Source organism: Leptonotus elevatus, chromosome 13, assembly GCF_054856555.1.
Source record: "Leptonotus elevatus isolate MCC_2025b chromosome 13, RoL_Lele_1.0, whole genome shotgun sequence".
NCBI classification, from domain to species: domain Eukaryota; kingdom Metazoa; phylum Chordata; class Actinopteri; order Syngnathiformes; family Syngnathidae; genus Leptonotus; species Leptonotus elevatus.
In genome coordinates this window covers 16,364,730-16,378,693 of record NC_141251.1, presented here as the reverse complement: position 1 = coordinate 16,378,693, position 13,964 = coordinate 16,364,730, and the positions used below count along the sequence as shown (strand labels likewise).

At 42.2% G+C, this 13,964-nt stretch overlaps 2 protein-coding genes across 2 annotated transcripts in view; one reads left to right on the top strand and one right to left on the bottom strand.

Moving 5' to 3' along the window:
* The first annotated feature begins 410 nt into the window (after window positions 1-410).
* Window positions 411-10,550, top strand: phf3 (PHD finger protein 3). The gene is made up of 16 exons (XM_086093635.1): window positions 411-553; window positions 1,471-1,714; window positions 2,026-2,148; window positions 2,233-3,541; window positions 4,114-4,384; window positions 4,950-5,001; window positions 5,281-5,401; window positions 5,498-5,654; window positions 5,756-5,872; window positions 6,345-6,473; window positions 6,556-6,700; window positions 6,775-6,961; window positions 7,041-7,188; window positions 7,643-7,732; window positions 7,812-8,007; window positions 8,093-10,550. Exons 2-16 carry the CDS (start codon window positions 1,480-1,482, stop codon window positions 9,688-9,690), a joined length of 4,878 nt encoding a protein of 1,625 aa, XP_085949761.1. The 5' UTR covers window positions 411-553; window positions 1,471-1,479; the 3' UTR covers window positions 9,691-10,550.
* Window positions 10,551-10,725: 175 nt separating this feature from the next.
* eys (EGF-like photoreceptor maintenance factor) overlaps window positions 10,726-13,964 on the bottom strand; it is a 209,318-nt gene continuing 206,079 nt past the window's right edge. Inside the window, exons 50-51 of the mRNA XM_086093363.1 lie at window positions 13,768-13,929; window positions 10,726-12,664 (exon numbers count right to left, since the gene is read on the bottom strand). Coding sequence (XP_085949489.1) covers window positions 11,478-12,664; window positions 13,768-13,929 — 1,349 coding nt within the window. The 3' untranslated portion in view covers window positions 10,726-11,477. The remainder of the gene's footprint in view (window positions 12,665-13,767; window positions 13,930-13,964) is intronic.

The window sequence follows — 13,964 nt, the reverse complement described above, 5'->3', positions numbered from 1 at the left end:
TTCTAATTGATTTCAAATTATTATTGAATGGTTGTCAACTGTTTTTATGTTTTCAATAGTTATGGCTCAGTAGCTCTGGAAGGTAATTAGTTGATTTGTTTGTAATTGCACTGTGTTCTTTTATGTTTACATTGTCTTGTTATGACGTGTGGCCAGATCTTTGAAAAATATTTCAATGGGACTTCGTTTGGTGGTTAAATAATGTTTTATGAATTTCGGAATACGTCGTACACAATGCACTGTTTTTATGTTGGTATCGCTAAACTGAAAATAAAATAGTCCAAAAACAAAATTGCTGTCGAACTTTTTTTTTAAATGCGAAATAACCGCCTGTCCGATCGCAAATGCTAAGCTACCTGCTGTAAACACAAACCACGTGACTGGCAGCTCTTGCAGTCGGGAGCTTTGCGGCAGCGGGACGAATGACGGTTTAGCTGGAGAGGAAGTTAGTGGAGGCAGGCAGGCAGGCAGGCAGGCAGGCAGGCAGGCAAGCAGCCAGCCGCGTTACTATGTAACCTACACGAACTGGACACATCATTGCACTCAGATCGAGGTAAGCCTTCACATATAAATGCACACATGTTGAACAGTGAGCCAAAAGTGAACTCGATGCTCGTGGGCGTGTTCTCGCAACGCCTGTTAGCTGCGGTTAGGCTACAAACAATCCTAGGCCTTTGCTAGCACGACCTAGTTAGCATGTTTGATATATTTTGCCTCGCGTTTGATGTTTACATACCGTACATGTTATAGTGTTATCTTTAGAACGACCAAGCTGATTTGCCATGTAGTCATGGCACGGTCGTAGGGACACGCGTATGTTTAAAGGAGGAATAACCAAACTTCCTCCACAGGTCATCGTTAGCTTGCTAACGGATATGAGCCATAGCTGCAGATTGGTATTAGCAACGCGTGCTAACTAACAGGCAACTTATTTATAGTCTGTTTAGAAAAGTAGTGTATATAACTAAAATGTTATATTATTTTCCAATTAAAAATAGTAATATATCGTAATGCTTGTCCAATACCCCTCTTGGTCTGAATTAGCATGCTTAGTGCATCCGAACTGGCCTGCTGCAACTTGTGGACACGCTTGCTAAAACTTGAATTATCATATATTATTTGCATTTGGTACTGGTCGGCGTTTAGAATGTCCTACCGATACTGACTGTACCTTCCAACTTGTTAGTGGGCCTCCGACATTTGAAACAAAAACATTGTTCACTAAAGTAAACAGCTTCGCTAATTGCTAACTGGTAATTTAGGAAAGTAACGTGCAGCACCGATGGACAACATTGAATCGTATAGGTACATACTTAACCCCCGTCCCCCAGTTGTTTACATTAACAGGTTCAGTTGCAGACTTGATCGTGTTTATTACATTTATGATGCTTTGATGATGTGCACGTGTAGCTGTAACATCCACATGTCTGTTATCTAAATGTGTCTTTTACCTGTATTGTCCCCGTGCAGGAAGCATTCATGGATATTGTGGACACTTTTAACGTTTTAATACCCAGTGACCAGTTGGACGACACTCTTATCATAGGTCAAAATCTGGAATGTGAAGCCAGTAATGAGTTTGGGCCAGGACTCTGCCTTGAAGATTCGCTCAAGAACATGCTGAGTGACAAAGATCCAATGTTTGGATGTGCAACTTCTCAGTTCAACCTGCTGGATAATGAGGACTCCACTTTTCAAATTCCGGGCTCAGCAGGTACGCTTACTAGCAAGGCCCCCCTCGCCCCAGATTATTTAGTTCCATCTGGTTTTCCGTGTATTTCATTATATATATATATATATATATATATATATATATATAAAAAAAAAAGTTAAAATTAATTTGATGTCACACATTTAAAAAAAACGTATATGCTATAAGTCAAGACCCTGCACAGCGAATACACATTTCAAACAGCAGTGACACATTTACACATTGAAGTCCTAAATATGTGATTCTGATGAAGGTGTCCACTTGCTTGATTTTTACTTCTACACTGCCATTTACACAATTTTTTTTCATGGCAGAGCTCAGTGGGGGTACCACATCCACAGGCATCAGCGGTGAGCTGGCGGTAACAGAAAACAAGTCAGTCACGGTCAAGAAACCTGTAGCCAGACCCAGTAAACGTCCATGTAACGTGCAGTTAGGTAAGCCTCAAGATCAATGTATTTTTCAATATGATGTATTTCAGTTAATCAAGAGAGATGGAGTGACGTGTATTTGGCTTCTAGATACAGAATCCAGTGATGGTTCAGAGCCTGCTAAGGTGACCACAGGCGCTGTACCCAGAGGACGACCAGGAAGGAAACCTTTCAACAGGCTACAGAAGTCGTTTCTGATCAAGAAAGGAGTTAAAGGTGTACAACTGAAGAAAGAACTAACTCTGGGTGGACGCATCAATATCAATGATATTGAAGGTGGATTATGGTTAAGACCATCCGTTGTGTTGAAACGACTGACTGTCACAATTGGAGGATTCAAGATTGAACTACTTCCTGGGCCATCCTATCTCCATGACACTGGAGCCAACATTGACAGTAGTTTTTCTTATGGTGCGGATATTGGGATTGCCATGTTGTCAGACGATGGTGTCTCTGCACAGGGTCCTGTACCTGAGAAAGTCGCAGACCAGGATGTAACTGAGAAGATATGTGTTGATGATACACCGCTTGGTTTGGGCCCGTATGTGAACCCCAACGACGTCCAGGCGGCTAACGGGACAGAAATGAAAGGGTGCACTGAAGAAAGTAAAGATGACAATCAGACTGTTGTGAGAAAGCAAAAGCCTGTCAATGACAAAAAATGTGGCGTTAAATCGCCACCTAGCAACGGGACCGCTTCAACTAACAAGGTCGACAATAAAGAAAAGAAACCAATTTTTGCCAAAAAACAGCTCCAATCCAAGCAACCACTTAATTCCAGTAAGAAAGGTGTGATTACAAGTGAACAAAGCAACGTGACTAAAGGAGCTACGGTTTCCCAAAATGTACCATCCAAAGTTGTCCAAAGAGATGACCTTCACCAAATGAAGTCTCTTAAAGAGAAAAGAAGCAGTGAACATTTAAAAAGACGGGCTGAAAACACCCCAAGTGAGCATGCTCCTAAACACCCAAAGATGCAAATAGGTGATCCCAAAGTGAAGCCTATCTCGCCAGTGAAGAAGACGCCATCTAGTGGCAGCCGTGTAGTTGATCAACACAGTCCAACCAAACAGTCTCATACCCTCAACACCTTGAAAGCAGACACTTCAAACTCTTCACACGTCACTCGTCCAAGTCATTCCTCTAAAACACCAGACGAAGGAGGGCAGGAGAAGCTTAAAATGAAGAAGGCTGGGAAGATCCTACAAAAGCAAAGAAGTAAACCAAGGAGCATCTCTTTGGATGAGCCACAGCTGTTCATCCCTGACAATGCTCCGGCTGTTAAGAAAGAAAATGTTGAGCAACAGGTGCAACAGCAGCAGGAGCAACCTGCCAACATTGAGTCGGTGTGGGATGGAAACAACTGCTGTGGTCAGTGCAAGAAACACCACAACAACATGTAAGTCTTCTCTCCGATAAACAGTTCTTAAACTGTCATGATTTTATTACTGCAAGTATATTTCCAATTTTGTCCAAGCCAGTATGAAAATAAACCAGGCGACTTCCTGTTTGGTAAATGAGCAACAAGTGCAAAATATGGACCCAATTGTGCCAGGCTGCCATCTTCCCTGTCCAGGGTTATTATAGTTTGGAAATTTTCATTAGTTAGTTTTTATTAAATTTTAAAGCCCCCCCAATATAGTTTGTGTTAATTAGTTTTCATAGAGGCTGTGTTAGATTTATTTAATTATTAGTTTTATTTTATTGAAAAATGCGTATCTTTAGTTTTAGTATTAGTTTTTGTTTAAAACAAAATAGTGCATTGTGTGTGTATAACGCCATGGTAAGTATTGTGTAGTAAAAATTCAAGTTGTTTTATGTGACTGATACATAAAAGTCTTATAGTTTTATTGTAGATGTGATAGGAGTAAAAAAAAACACAAATTAATGTTTTAGGACAATAAATTACATTAACAATTATTACATTGAATGACTGAGTAGATTCATATATTGCACCCCCCTCCTTTCCAGGTTCATGGTAGGCTGCGGCCGCTGTGATGAATGGTTCCATGGTGATTGCGTCGGTCTCGACCTGCTCAAAGTACGCGAGATGGAGGAGGAGGACCAGATGTACGTGTGCTTAAAATGCTGCGAGGAGGAGAGCAAAAAGGTGGAGCCCGAATCCCCTGCTATACCTGCACCCGAAATAAAGACCGAGGCCCCTGCTCTGAAGCAAGCTCCCAAACCCAAGCCAGGAGCTTCTGAGGAACTCACATCTGGGGGGGTCCGATCGTTAAAGAAGGTTAGTCATCTTAGAGCATTTTTTTCTTAAGTTGTTTAACAAAAGTGTACCTTTAATCACAAAGGATGTTCCGCTATGTGTGTTCCCCAGCTAAGTGATGCTCTGATATTAATCATACCCAGTCTGTCCACTACACAAGGGTTTGTTGTCTATTCTTGCTATTACTTTCCCTGGACACTGATGGCTTGCACATGGGTGTATGCTTACAGTAGCTCTGTGAACTCGCCAATATTTGTAGCTTTTCATAAAAAATAGTCATACACTACATTCACCCATTGCATTGTACACAAATAAAACAAAAATACACCCACTGGCGCACCTGCACAGTATAATGAGAAATTCAGACACTACGGCGATAATGATCCGTTTTGATTATGTTTGACACTGTTGGAGTGGTTTTAAACTACCAGTATGTTTATTGTTGTGGTTGTCATTTCCAGTGGTGTAAAACTGTGAAGACTCTTTAGGTAACAAATATAGCTGAAAGAATATTTGAAACATTTGTTTTATACCTGTGAATATTCTCATTTATCCAAGTAATTGTAGTTCCTCTCTTCTAAAATAGGAACAAGGTAGAAGATCGTCTGCAGATGTCAAAGAAACCCATCATAAAACAGGTATTTGCTACAGTGCTTTATAATATGAAAATTCAGTGAATATGTCGACGCGAGTTCATGGCCTGATTGAATGAAATATGTTATATCATATTTTACTATTTAACTCTTAAAGACTGAACGCATACATATGAATGACAATTGTTTACATTTTGTGTATGTCCTTTTATGTCCATTTTCACAGTTAATTGAATTTACAGAACAGAACAGAAAATATATTTGGCAATGTTTGAGTTTTTCCCTCCCATGCAAACTATCTTGGTACTTGTTCTGTCCTCACAGGCATTCAGATGAAACTTGAGGCAAAAAGTAAAAGTGCATCTTCCACTTCAAAAAAGCCTGCATCTATCGAGGAGATCAGACGCAGCGTGCGTGATTCTCTGAAAGATATCCTCGTTCAGAGGTAGGAAAGTTGCGTACATTTACATGGCACAGCCTCTTCATCAACAGTTTTGAAAAGCTTTGCAAAGGTGCTGAATGTGTGACGCTCTGATTTTAGGTTGAAGGAGTCTGATTTGAATGTCCCGGTGGAGAAAGCTTCAGAAGTTGCCAAGAAGATTGAGAGAGAACTTTTTCACATGTATAAAGATACCGAAAACAAATACAAGAATAAGTATCGAAGTTTGATGTTTAACCTCAAAGATACTAAAAATAATGTAAGTGTAGTTGGAAATGTCTCCAAATGAGCACAAACATGATATGTAAAGTCAGTTTTAGTACAATTTATTTAACAATCTGCTTTTGTCCTACTACTCAGGTTCTCTTTAAGAAGGTTCTGAAGGGAGAAACATCTCCGGCTCATCTCATCCGAATGAGTCCCGAGGAACTGGCTTCCAAGGAACTTGCTGCTTGGCGGCAAAGAGAGAACCGACACGTGAGTAATACTCAAAATTCATGTGTCTTCAACTACATTCGACAATAAGACGCTCTTACAGTGGTTTATAACCTGGGTTTGATCGAACCCCAATGTTTCGGTGAGTCAGTCTCAGGGGTTCGGTGGAGGTCAAGACACACAGACATGACTCGTAAAATGTGTCCCGGTTTGCCATGATTGGCTGCCGGTGATCACGCTACATTGCTTGGCCTATCTGTGCTGAAGGGAATTTGGTGCGCTCAGTAGTCGACTTATGGCTGCAGTAATCCCTTCATCCTATGTCGAGCAAAAAAAAGAGAAAGTGTTTGGATGAATATGTGCAATTTAATTTGCATGTATAGCGAAACGTATGGTGTTCCACAGGGTTCAATTCTGGGGCCTCTGCTGTTTTTATTGTATCTGCATTCTAAGAAAACAGCGGTGTTGTGTTGAGTGATGGGATGACTTGGATGTCCGGTTATTTTTTCCTCAGACAATTGAAATGATTGAAAAAGAGCAAAGAGAGGTTGAGAGGCGTCCAATCACCAAGATCACACATAAAGGGGAGATCGAGATCGAGAGTGAAGAACCAGGGAAGGTACCTGAACCCGTGGAGGTGGAGGTAAGAAAGTCCTGACCTGATATGTTAAACTCACAGGTAAACGTGCCACTCATTTTGTGGACTCCCCCTAATTTCTTCACAGGTTGAATCGCCAGTCAAAGTCCCAGAAGTGCCAACGGAACCTCAGATGGCGCCAGAGAAACCCGCAGATAGCACGGAGACTGAAACAGACACCACCAGCAAACACAAGTCTCACTTATTTGACCTCAACTGCAAAATATGTACAGGTGACTTCAAACATGAGCCAAGTTGTGACCTCATACATCAAGAGCTTCAGTGACTGACTTTCTTTTCTGACCAGGCCGCATGGCGCCCCCAGTGAAAGAGGCACCCACCAAAGTTGTCAAAGTTGCTACAACAGTCGCAAGGCGACAGTCTGTCAAAAGCGAGGAGGCAAGCACGCCGACGCCATCTGCTGTTGAGGACGACCTGCACCTCACCGTCTTAGAGGAGAGCTTTCGGAAGGCTCACAGTAGTTACGAGCGAAGGTGAGCAGTCATTTTGCATACGCGTTTTCTGCAGCTTAGTGTTGGAATGGCGTCTCAAGTGCGACTTTCTCCACCTCAGGTCTGAGCATACAGCTAGCCGAGATGATGACGCATCGTTCCTCTCCAGCCTGAAGTTCTTGTGGCGAGGCTTCCTTACTATGCACAATGTGGCTAAACTTGTCACAAAAGCTTTCCCTGTGTCAGGCATTCTGGACGGCTTGACTCAGGTACGGCAGCCTTGTTAACGATCCCCTACAGACACACTTTGGTGAAGACTTGAGTGTTTCAACTCCACTTTAAAACTTAAATCGACCTTATTAACATTCTCATAAAGATTTCAACTCCTTTGCCCCCATTTACATAAGATTGGGCGAGGAAGAGAATTTTCTTGTCAGCACTCTACTATTCACAAGTCGGCGGCAAAAGTTTATTTGATAACTTTTCGAAATTTTAATCCTACTGCAAAAAATAACATTCTAACAGAGATGTATTTTATCCATCAATCATATATGCAAATAAGCAAAATAAATTAAAACTTTTGGAATGGCTCAAAAAGAACCCAGATCTGAATCAAGTTGAAAATATGTGGTGGCAACCTAAAGTTTCTGTCCATAAGACATGTCCTTGCAATTTGAAAATATAGAAGGCAAATACTATAACACTTTTTTTTCCCTTTCATAGGATCTTCCGGACAGCATTCAGGTTGGCGGAAGGATAAGTCCGCAGACTGTGTGGGACTACTTGGAGAAGATACGTGCTACAGGAACTAAAGTAATATTTTGACTTTTTAAATGACATGTCGAGGCATTACACGACATCTAACTGCTTTGCTTTCCTTTTCTACTTAAAGGAAGTGTGCCTGATCCGCTTCTCCCCTGTCACTGAGGAAGACGAGATTTCCTACACTCTGCTGTACGCTTACTTCAGCAGCAGAAAGCGTTTTGGCGTGGTGTCAAACAACCGCAAACAAGTGAAGGACATGTATCTCATTCCTTTGGGTGCTTGTGAAAAAGTGCCGCATCAGCTTGTGCCTTTTGATGGACCAGGTGACCAAAACGAGCAGATTCCTCTACATAAAGAGAACAAAGTCATTCTTGTGACGTAACATGTCATTATCATGTTATTTGGCAGGTCTGGAAAGCAACCGAGGAAACCTTCTCATGGGTCTTATAATTCGTCAGAGGCCAAAAAGAGATTATATTCCTGTTGACATCAATGAAACGACACGGATGTCTCCTGAAGTCAAGCCCGTCCCAGTTTCTGTCCAAGAAACTCCTGCGGAAGAAGATGAGAAGCTCTTCCTGGCCTCATTGACTACTCCCAATAAAAGCGAGAAGGATAAACTACTTGAGACGACAGACGCCGAAGAAGAACCCATCGCGGAGTCTTTTGAAGAACCATCTGCGGCGGGGAACAACAGCCAGGAATCCCACAAGCCGCTGCGTTTTCTTCCAGGCGTGCTACTGGGCTGGGGTGGAGAACTTCCGCCAGATTTCGAAGAAAAGTCTCACAAAGCCAAACTGGCTCCGAAAACAGCGGGGCCAACGAGCGAGGGCTCCAAGGGTCCATCTGCTACCGTCACTGCCGCTCCTCGAGAACGCTTTGTCATCAAGAAAAAAGAAGTCAAAGCCGTCCAAGCCGAACCACAGACGCAGGCTGCGAACACTTCAGTGAAAAAAGACGCCGAGGCTGCACCCCGAGCTCCTCCGGTCTACCTGAGAGATAAGCCTCCAGATGTTTCCACGGAAGCTTTCTTGGCCACGCTTCAAAAAGAGAGCGAAACGGGCAACGGCGATACCCCCAAGAAAGACGACATCGCTCTTCTCCCGGGCAAGTTGGGATCGCAGACCGCGCCAGAGCACACAAATACCCCCAAACCTCTAAGTGGCATCTTGAAAAAGATTTCCACATATTCAAGTGTGCCGGAAAACAGAGCCAGTGAACCGAGCCACGTTGCTGAGGCGAAGCATGCTCCCGTGTTGAGTAGCAGTAAAAGCAGCCCGGTGACAACGTTTCATCAAGGCTTTCTACAAATCTCTCAGGCCAAACAAAAACTCAAAGAACCTGCCAGTCAATCAGTTCCCGGTGAGCGTGAAGATCCTGCTGGAGTACAGCCGAGCGCTTCTGCAGTACAAGACACGGGGATGACGCCAGCTCTCCCAGAATGCAACAGTGCTGCACTTGTCCACCAGCCGCAGCAACCTCAGGTACCAGGCAGCAACCACGACCCAACTGTCCCCAACTCTTTCCACAACCCAAACGTCCAGGATCAGAACCACGCCACGCCGCAGGCCCAGGAGACCGCTGCACTCGCAGAGGACCACCAAACTCCCCCGCAGGCCGCCGATCAGCCTCCAACGCAAGCCCAAGAGGAAGCCCAGGAGGTGATCTACACGTACTGTCACCCGTGGGAGGAGAAGTACAGCGAGGAGAGCGAGGAGAGGGAGCACCACGGGAGGCACGACCACCGCAGAGACTCTCACCACGAGAAGAAGAGCCGGCACCGCGGCAGGAAGCACGAGCACGACGACAAGCACAGGGACAGGAATAGGCACCACAGACACTCGGAGGAACGCCACGGCGAGAGGCGGAAAGAGCGGCACTACGACGACGACTACGACTACGACTATGACTACGACTACAGCGGCCGCCACAAAGAACGCTACCGACACCGGCGGGACTCGGACTATGACAACGGGCGGAAGAGCTCAAAAGACAGTTACTTGTAATAATAATGTTCTTTTTAAAACTTACTTTTTTCCTTTCCTTTTTTTAAGAAAACAAGCCCCAGTAGTACGTGTTTGGTGCTCTCAGAAACTCATTCTTTGATTCAAACCACTTCAGCTTTTTGGGGATTCTTTCCAAGACGTCCTCAGTGTGCAGCTTCTATGTCACTTCCCTCCTGAGACTTCTGTTATGATGAGCTCAGCTGTTGTTTTTAGTGGAGTTATAAAGTTTCATCACACTTGCTTTTCAATTTGCTACACCTTGTAAAACATAACGCTGCAACCAAACTTCAAAATGTTTCGCAGCATCAGTTAATCCATTCAATGGAAAACAAGTCAAATCTATTTTATTTAAGCCTTTCCCATCGAAGTGTGACTAAGAAATTGACCAGTGGGTGTAGATACATTATTTTCCCAGAATTGAAAATTTTAGGATTTTTTTATTTTTTATATACATAGTAGATATATCGTTTCCACCTTCCTGTTGCATCATGATTCCAACGTCCTGGTTTTTAGTTCTGTTTTGGAACGAAACTCATAGTAGTTACAAAAACAGGCACCCGTTGAGCAGCATCTCCTGTTTTCAAGGTTTCTTTTAAATTGCTTTAAATATTTTATAGTCTTACTTTCTACTGGAAAAGCATTGTACATTTTGGCTTGTAATATATACCTTAGAATTGAAGTGTGCCTTTGCACGTGTGTATGTACAGTTGGTAATAAAGCTAATTCTTTTTTTTTTTAATTGGTACAAAAAATTTCTAACATTTCTGTGTACAGTAAATACAGTATATTAAAGATACAGTCACCCACGCAACACTGCTGTACTCAATGAAATACATGAAATTAAATACACATGAAACTGACTACAGTTAATTTTACCAGTAATTTATCTATTAACAAAAGATCCATGTATGAGTTATAACAATCACAACAGCCCCCCCCCCCCCCCCCTCCGCCAAGTGATCTTTGTGTATAAACGATTAACTAAATTAACACAATTTCCCATTGGACATAATTTTATTTATTCCACACAAAAAAAATAATAATTCCAATCAGACAACAATTTAGTAACATTTTACATTGTCATACAAGTGAAGTTAAACAAAAAAAAATGGGGAGGGAACAGATAGCTGTTTGCCGAATATATAAAGTCTGCACCCCCCCCAAAATGCTTGTTACAATATATAATAATAGCTTATGTAGATCCACTAGTTTAAACACAGCATTCTGATGAAAATTGTGTTTGCAGATTATGAATTAAGCAACAAAATCCACCAGTTTTTATACATCTTGGGCCACTTGCTGTCAAAAAATGACATCACAGTTGCTTAGGGCTCAGGTAACAACCAATCACGGCTCATCTTGAGGATGTCACATGACCAAAATCACAAAAAAACATTTCAGTTGAATCTTATGACATTTTAGTAGTGGTGTGTACAATTTTGATATCTACAGTTTGCTGAAATGAATGTCTGTTGGCAGGCATATTTCACCTTTGAGTTTACCTACATGTTTTATTTGAGCACCTGATTGGTAAAATCTATTTGTTTATGTAATTTTCCCAGTACTTTATTTATTTTGCTGAGTGTAATGAGCAGCCAGATTCAGTCAGAGTTTTATCATTGCACTTTCCCGCTTCACCAGCACGCAATTTCTGGTGGGTTGATATATCACAAACACACATATTACTTCAAATGCTCTGAGCTTTTGAAGCCTATCTTCCTAGAAAACTCAAAATTCTTCACAATTTAGGTTGTTGAACTTTCTCACAAAAGCCATTTCCTGCTCTACTACTCATTCCCATTACGAACATTAAATCCCTCGCTGCTTTTTAAAAACACGAGGGGTTCGTTGAACAAATAAACATTTCGGAGATTTCCCTCAAAGCCCGCTGCAAACAGCCCCGATGTCACGACAGAAACATTTGTGTACATTTCAAACCCCCCAAAGTAGAGCTGCCCCCCGTAGTTCAAGGCTACGTATCTCCCAAGCGGGTCCACATCCTCCCGAATGATTCTCTTGTTGTTCAAATGGACTTGAATGACAGTACTGTTGACTAAAATGGAAAGATGGTGCCATTTGTTGCAGCAGAGCGTCAGATTTTTTGAAGCCAGCGGGAGGGAAATCCCCTCCCCGAGATTAAGAGCAACTTTAAGGCGTCCCTCCTCAAGTCCAACTGCCAGGAAGTCATCATCTTCATGCCCCCCCTTGCCCATCCACATGATCAAACTGTCGCTTGTGTTGGTGAGGAAGATAAAAGAAATGTGAGTGGATCTTAAATCTCTCCTGTTGTATTTCAGATCAATATATTTAACATAGGAGCGCCCCACAAATTTCAAAGTGTCCGTTGGTACCTCTCTGGTGCAGAACTTTCCTCCCCACCCGAGGGGGCAAATGCAGGTGTATGATGTGTGACTAACAGGACTGCATATGGAGCCACGTTTACAGATGTTGTTGACACAACTTAAAGACTGGTTACAAGTTGGGCCGCTCCATGACGTTGGGCAGTCACAGGTGAAGGAGCCACTTCCTGTTACCCTGCATTGACCTCCATTGCGACACACCTTGTACCCGCAGCCGCTCCCATCCCGGTCCGCGACATTCGCCCCACTAAGAGCCCCTTTTTCCGTCAACTCCAACTCGAGTCCGTTTAGAATCACTTCTCTGATGCTGCCGGTGAAGCCCGTCGGCTCCCCTCCCACCGCGTCCGTGGACACGAAGCTCAGTGAGGAGACGCCCCCGACAAAGATGTTAGTGGCAACATCCAGTGTGCTCATCCCGTGGGTCACGGTGTGTCTGACCTCCTTGCCATCCAGAATTAGGAAGCCCCGCTGACCGATCCGGCCTGCCTTGACTGTGTGCCAGCTCCTAGCATGCGGGTCTATTCTAGTAACAGTCTGCAGGACGTGGGGACCATCCCCCAGATTGTAACGCAACTGGATAAAGCCAGACGTCAAAGAGAGGCAGAGAAAGTCTCCTGCAGGGAGGAAAATTAAAATGAGTTGATTGAAAGACATTTTCCATCCACCTATCCATCATCTGAACCGCTTATACTTATTTTGTGGATGGAAATTTGACACAAATGTCTTCCAGAGCATCTGCACAGTAAATGGACAAGGGATGTCAATATTGAATGATGTGGAATGGTTTTAATCGCTCTTTTTTTTTTTTTTATTAGAGTAGAAATATATATATATATATATATATATATATATATATATATATATATATATATAAAATCGTAATAAATAAAAAATTGGTGAGTATTTTAATGGTGCATACGTCAAAGCATACGGGAATTTTTGGAATGTTGAAAATTGTCCCCAAGATGAATTGAATGAACTAAACATGAGGAATTTTGAATGAGAATGATGAGATTTTTTTTTTTATAAACATGGATTTCTGGGAAAACCGTAAATTTGAATTTGAGAAAAATTAATGCTCCATGATGACGCTGGAACGGTGAGAGTTGGTCAAAAAATGTGGAAGAAGTAGCATGTCAAAAAGTGTGAGGTATAAAATATAATAATAATAAAGTTAATGGTGTAGAACAACATATGTGTGAAGGCCTCAGCTTTCACACAATAATAATATACATGTTGTAAATCAGTACCACAGTGAAAGCAAAGACCATTAAATATGGTACATTAGAGGTGCATCGACCATTAAATAAGGCAATGGCAGCCATTGCAGTAATGTTATTTAAACATATTGTACGGGGGAAAGTCAACCAAGGCCATTAATGTAATGTTATGTTTAATGTTTACATTTATTTCATATTGTTTGCTTCTGTGTCGTTGCTGCAGTAAATGTAAACAGTGATGTTGGATATCAGTCAATTTAGTTGGATGAAGGTATCCAACTCTCACATGGTGACAAACCATTAAATATTTCAGTATACTGAATCAGTCTAAGAGTTATGTTTAGGTCAAGTATAGGTAGGTGCTTTCTTTAAATCAGATTTATGTGAATTATTGTTGTCAGTAAACACATCCTGTATTTTAAAAAGTCCTTATTTTGTCATTGCAGTGCTATTAAGAACTGTTTTGGTTTATAACATAGTTATAACCTAGTTATTACCAGCTCTGTCTCCAAGATGCTGTGCATTATAGAAAAGGATGCCATCAGGTGCTAAAGGTTGGAACTGCATTTGTAAAACAGTCCTGTGTCTCATATTCATTGCGGGGAAGGACATCCAGGAGGCGTGCTTGCCACTGAAGAATGGATCACTGATGTTCACAGCTGAAATGGGGACAATAGAGCAGTTAAATAATTGA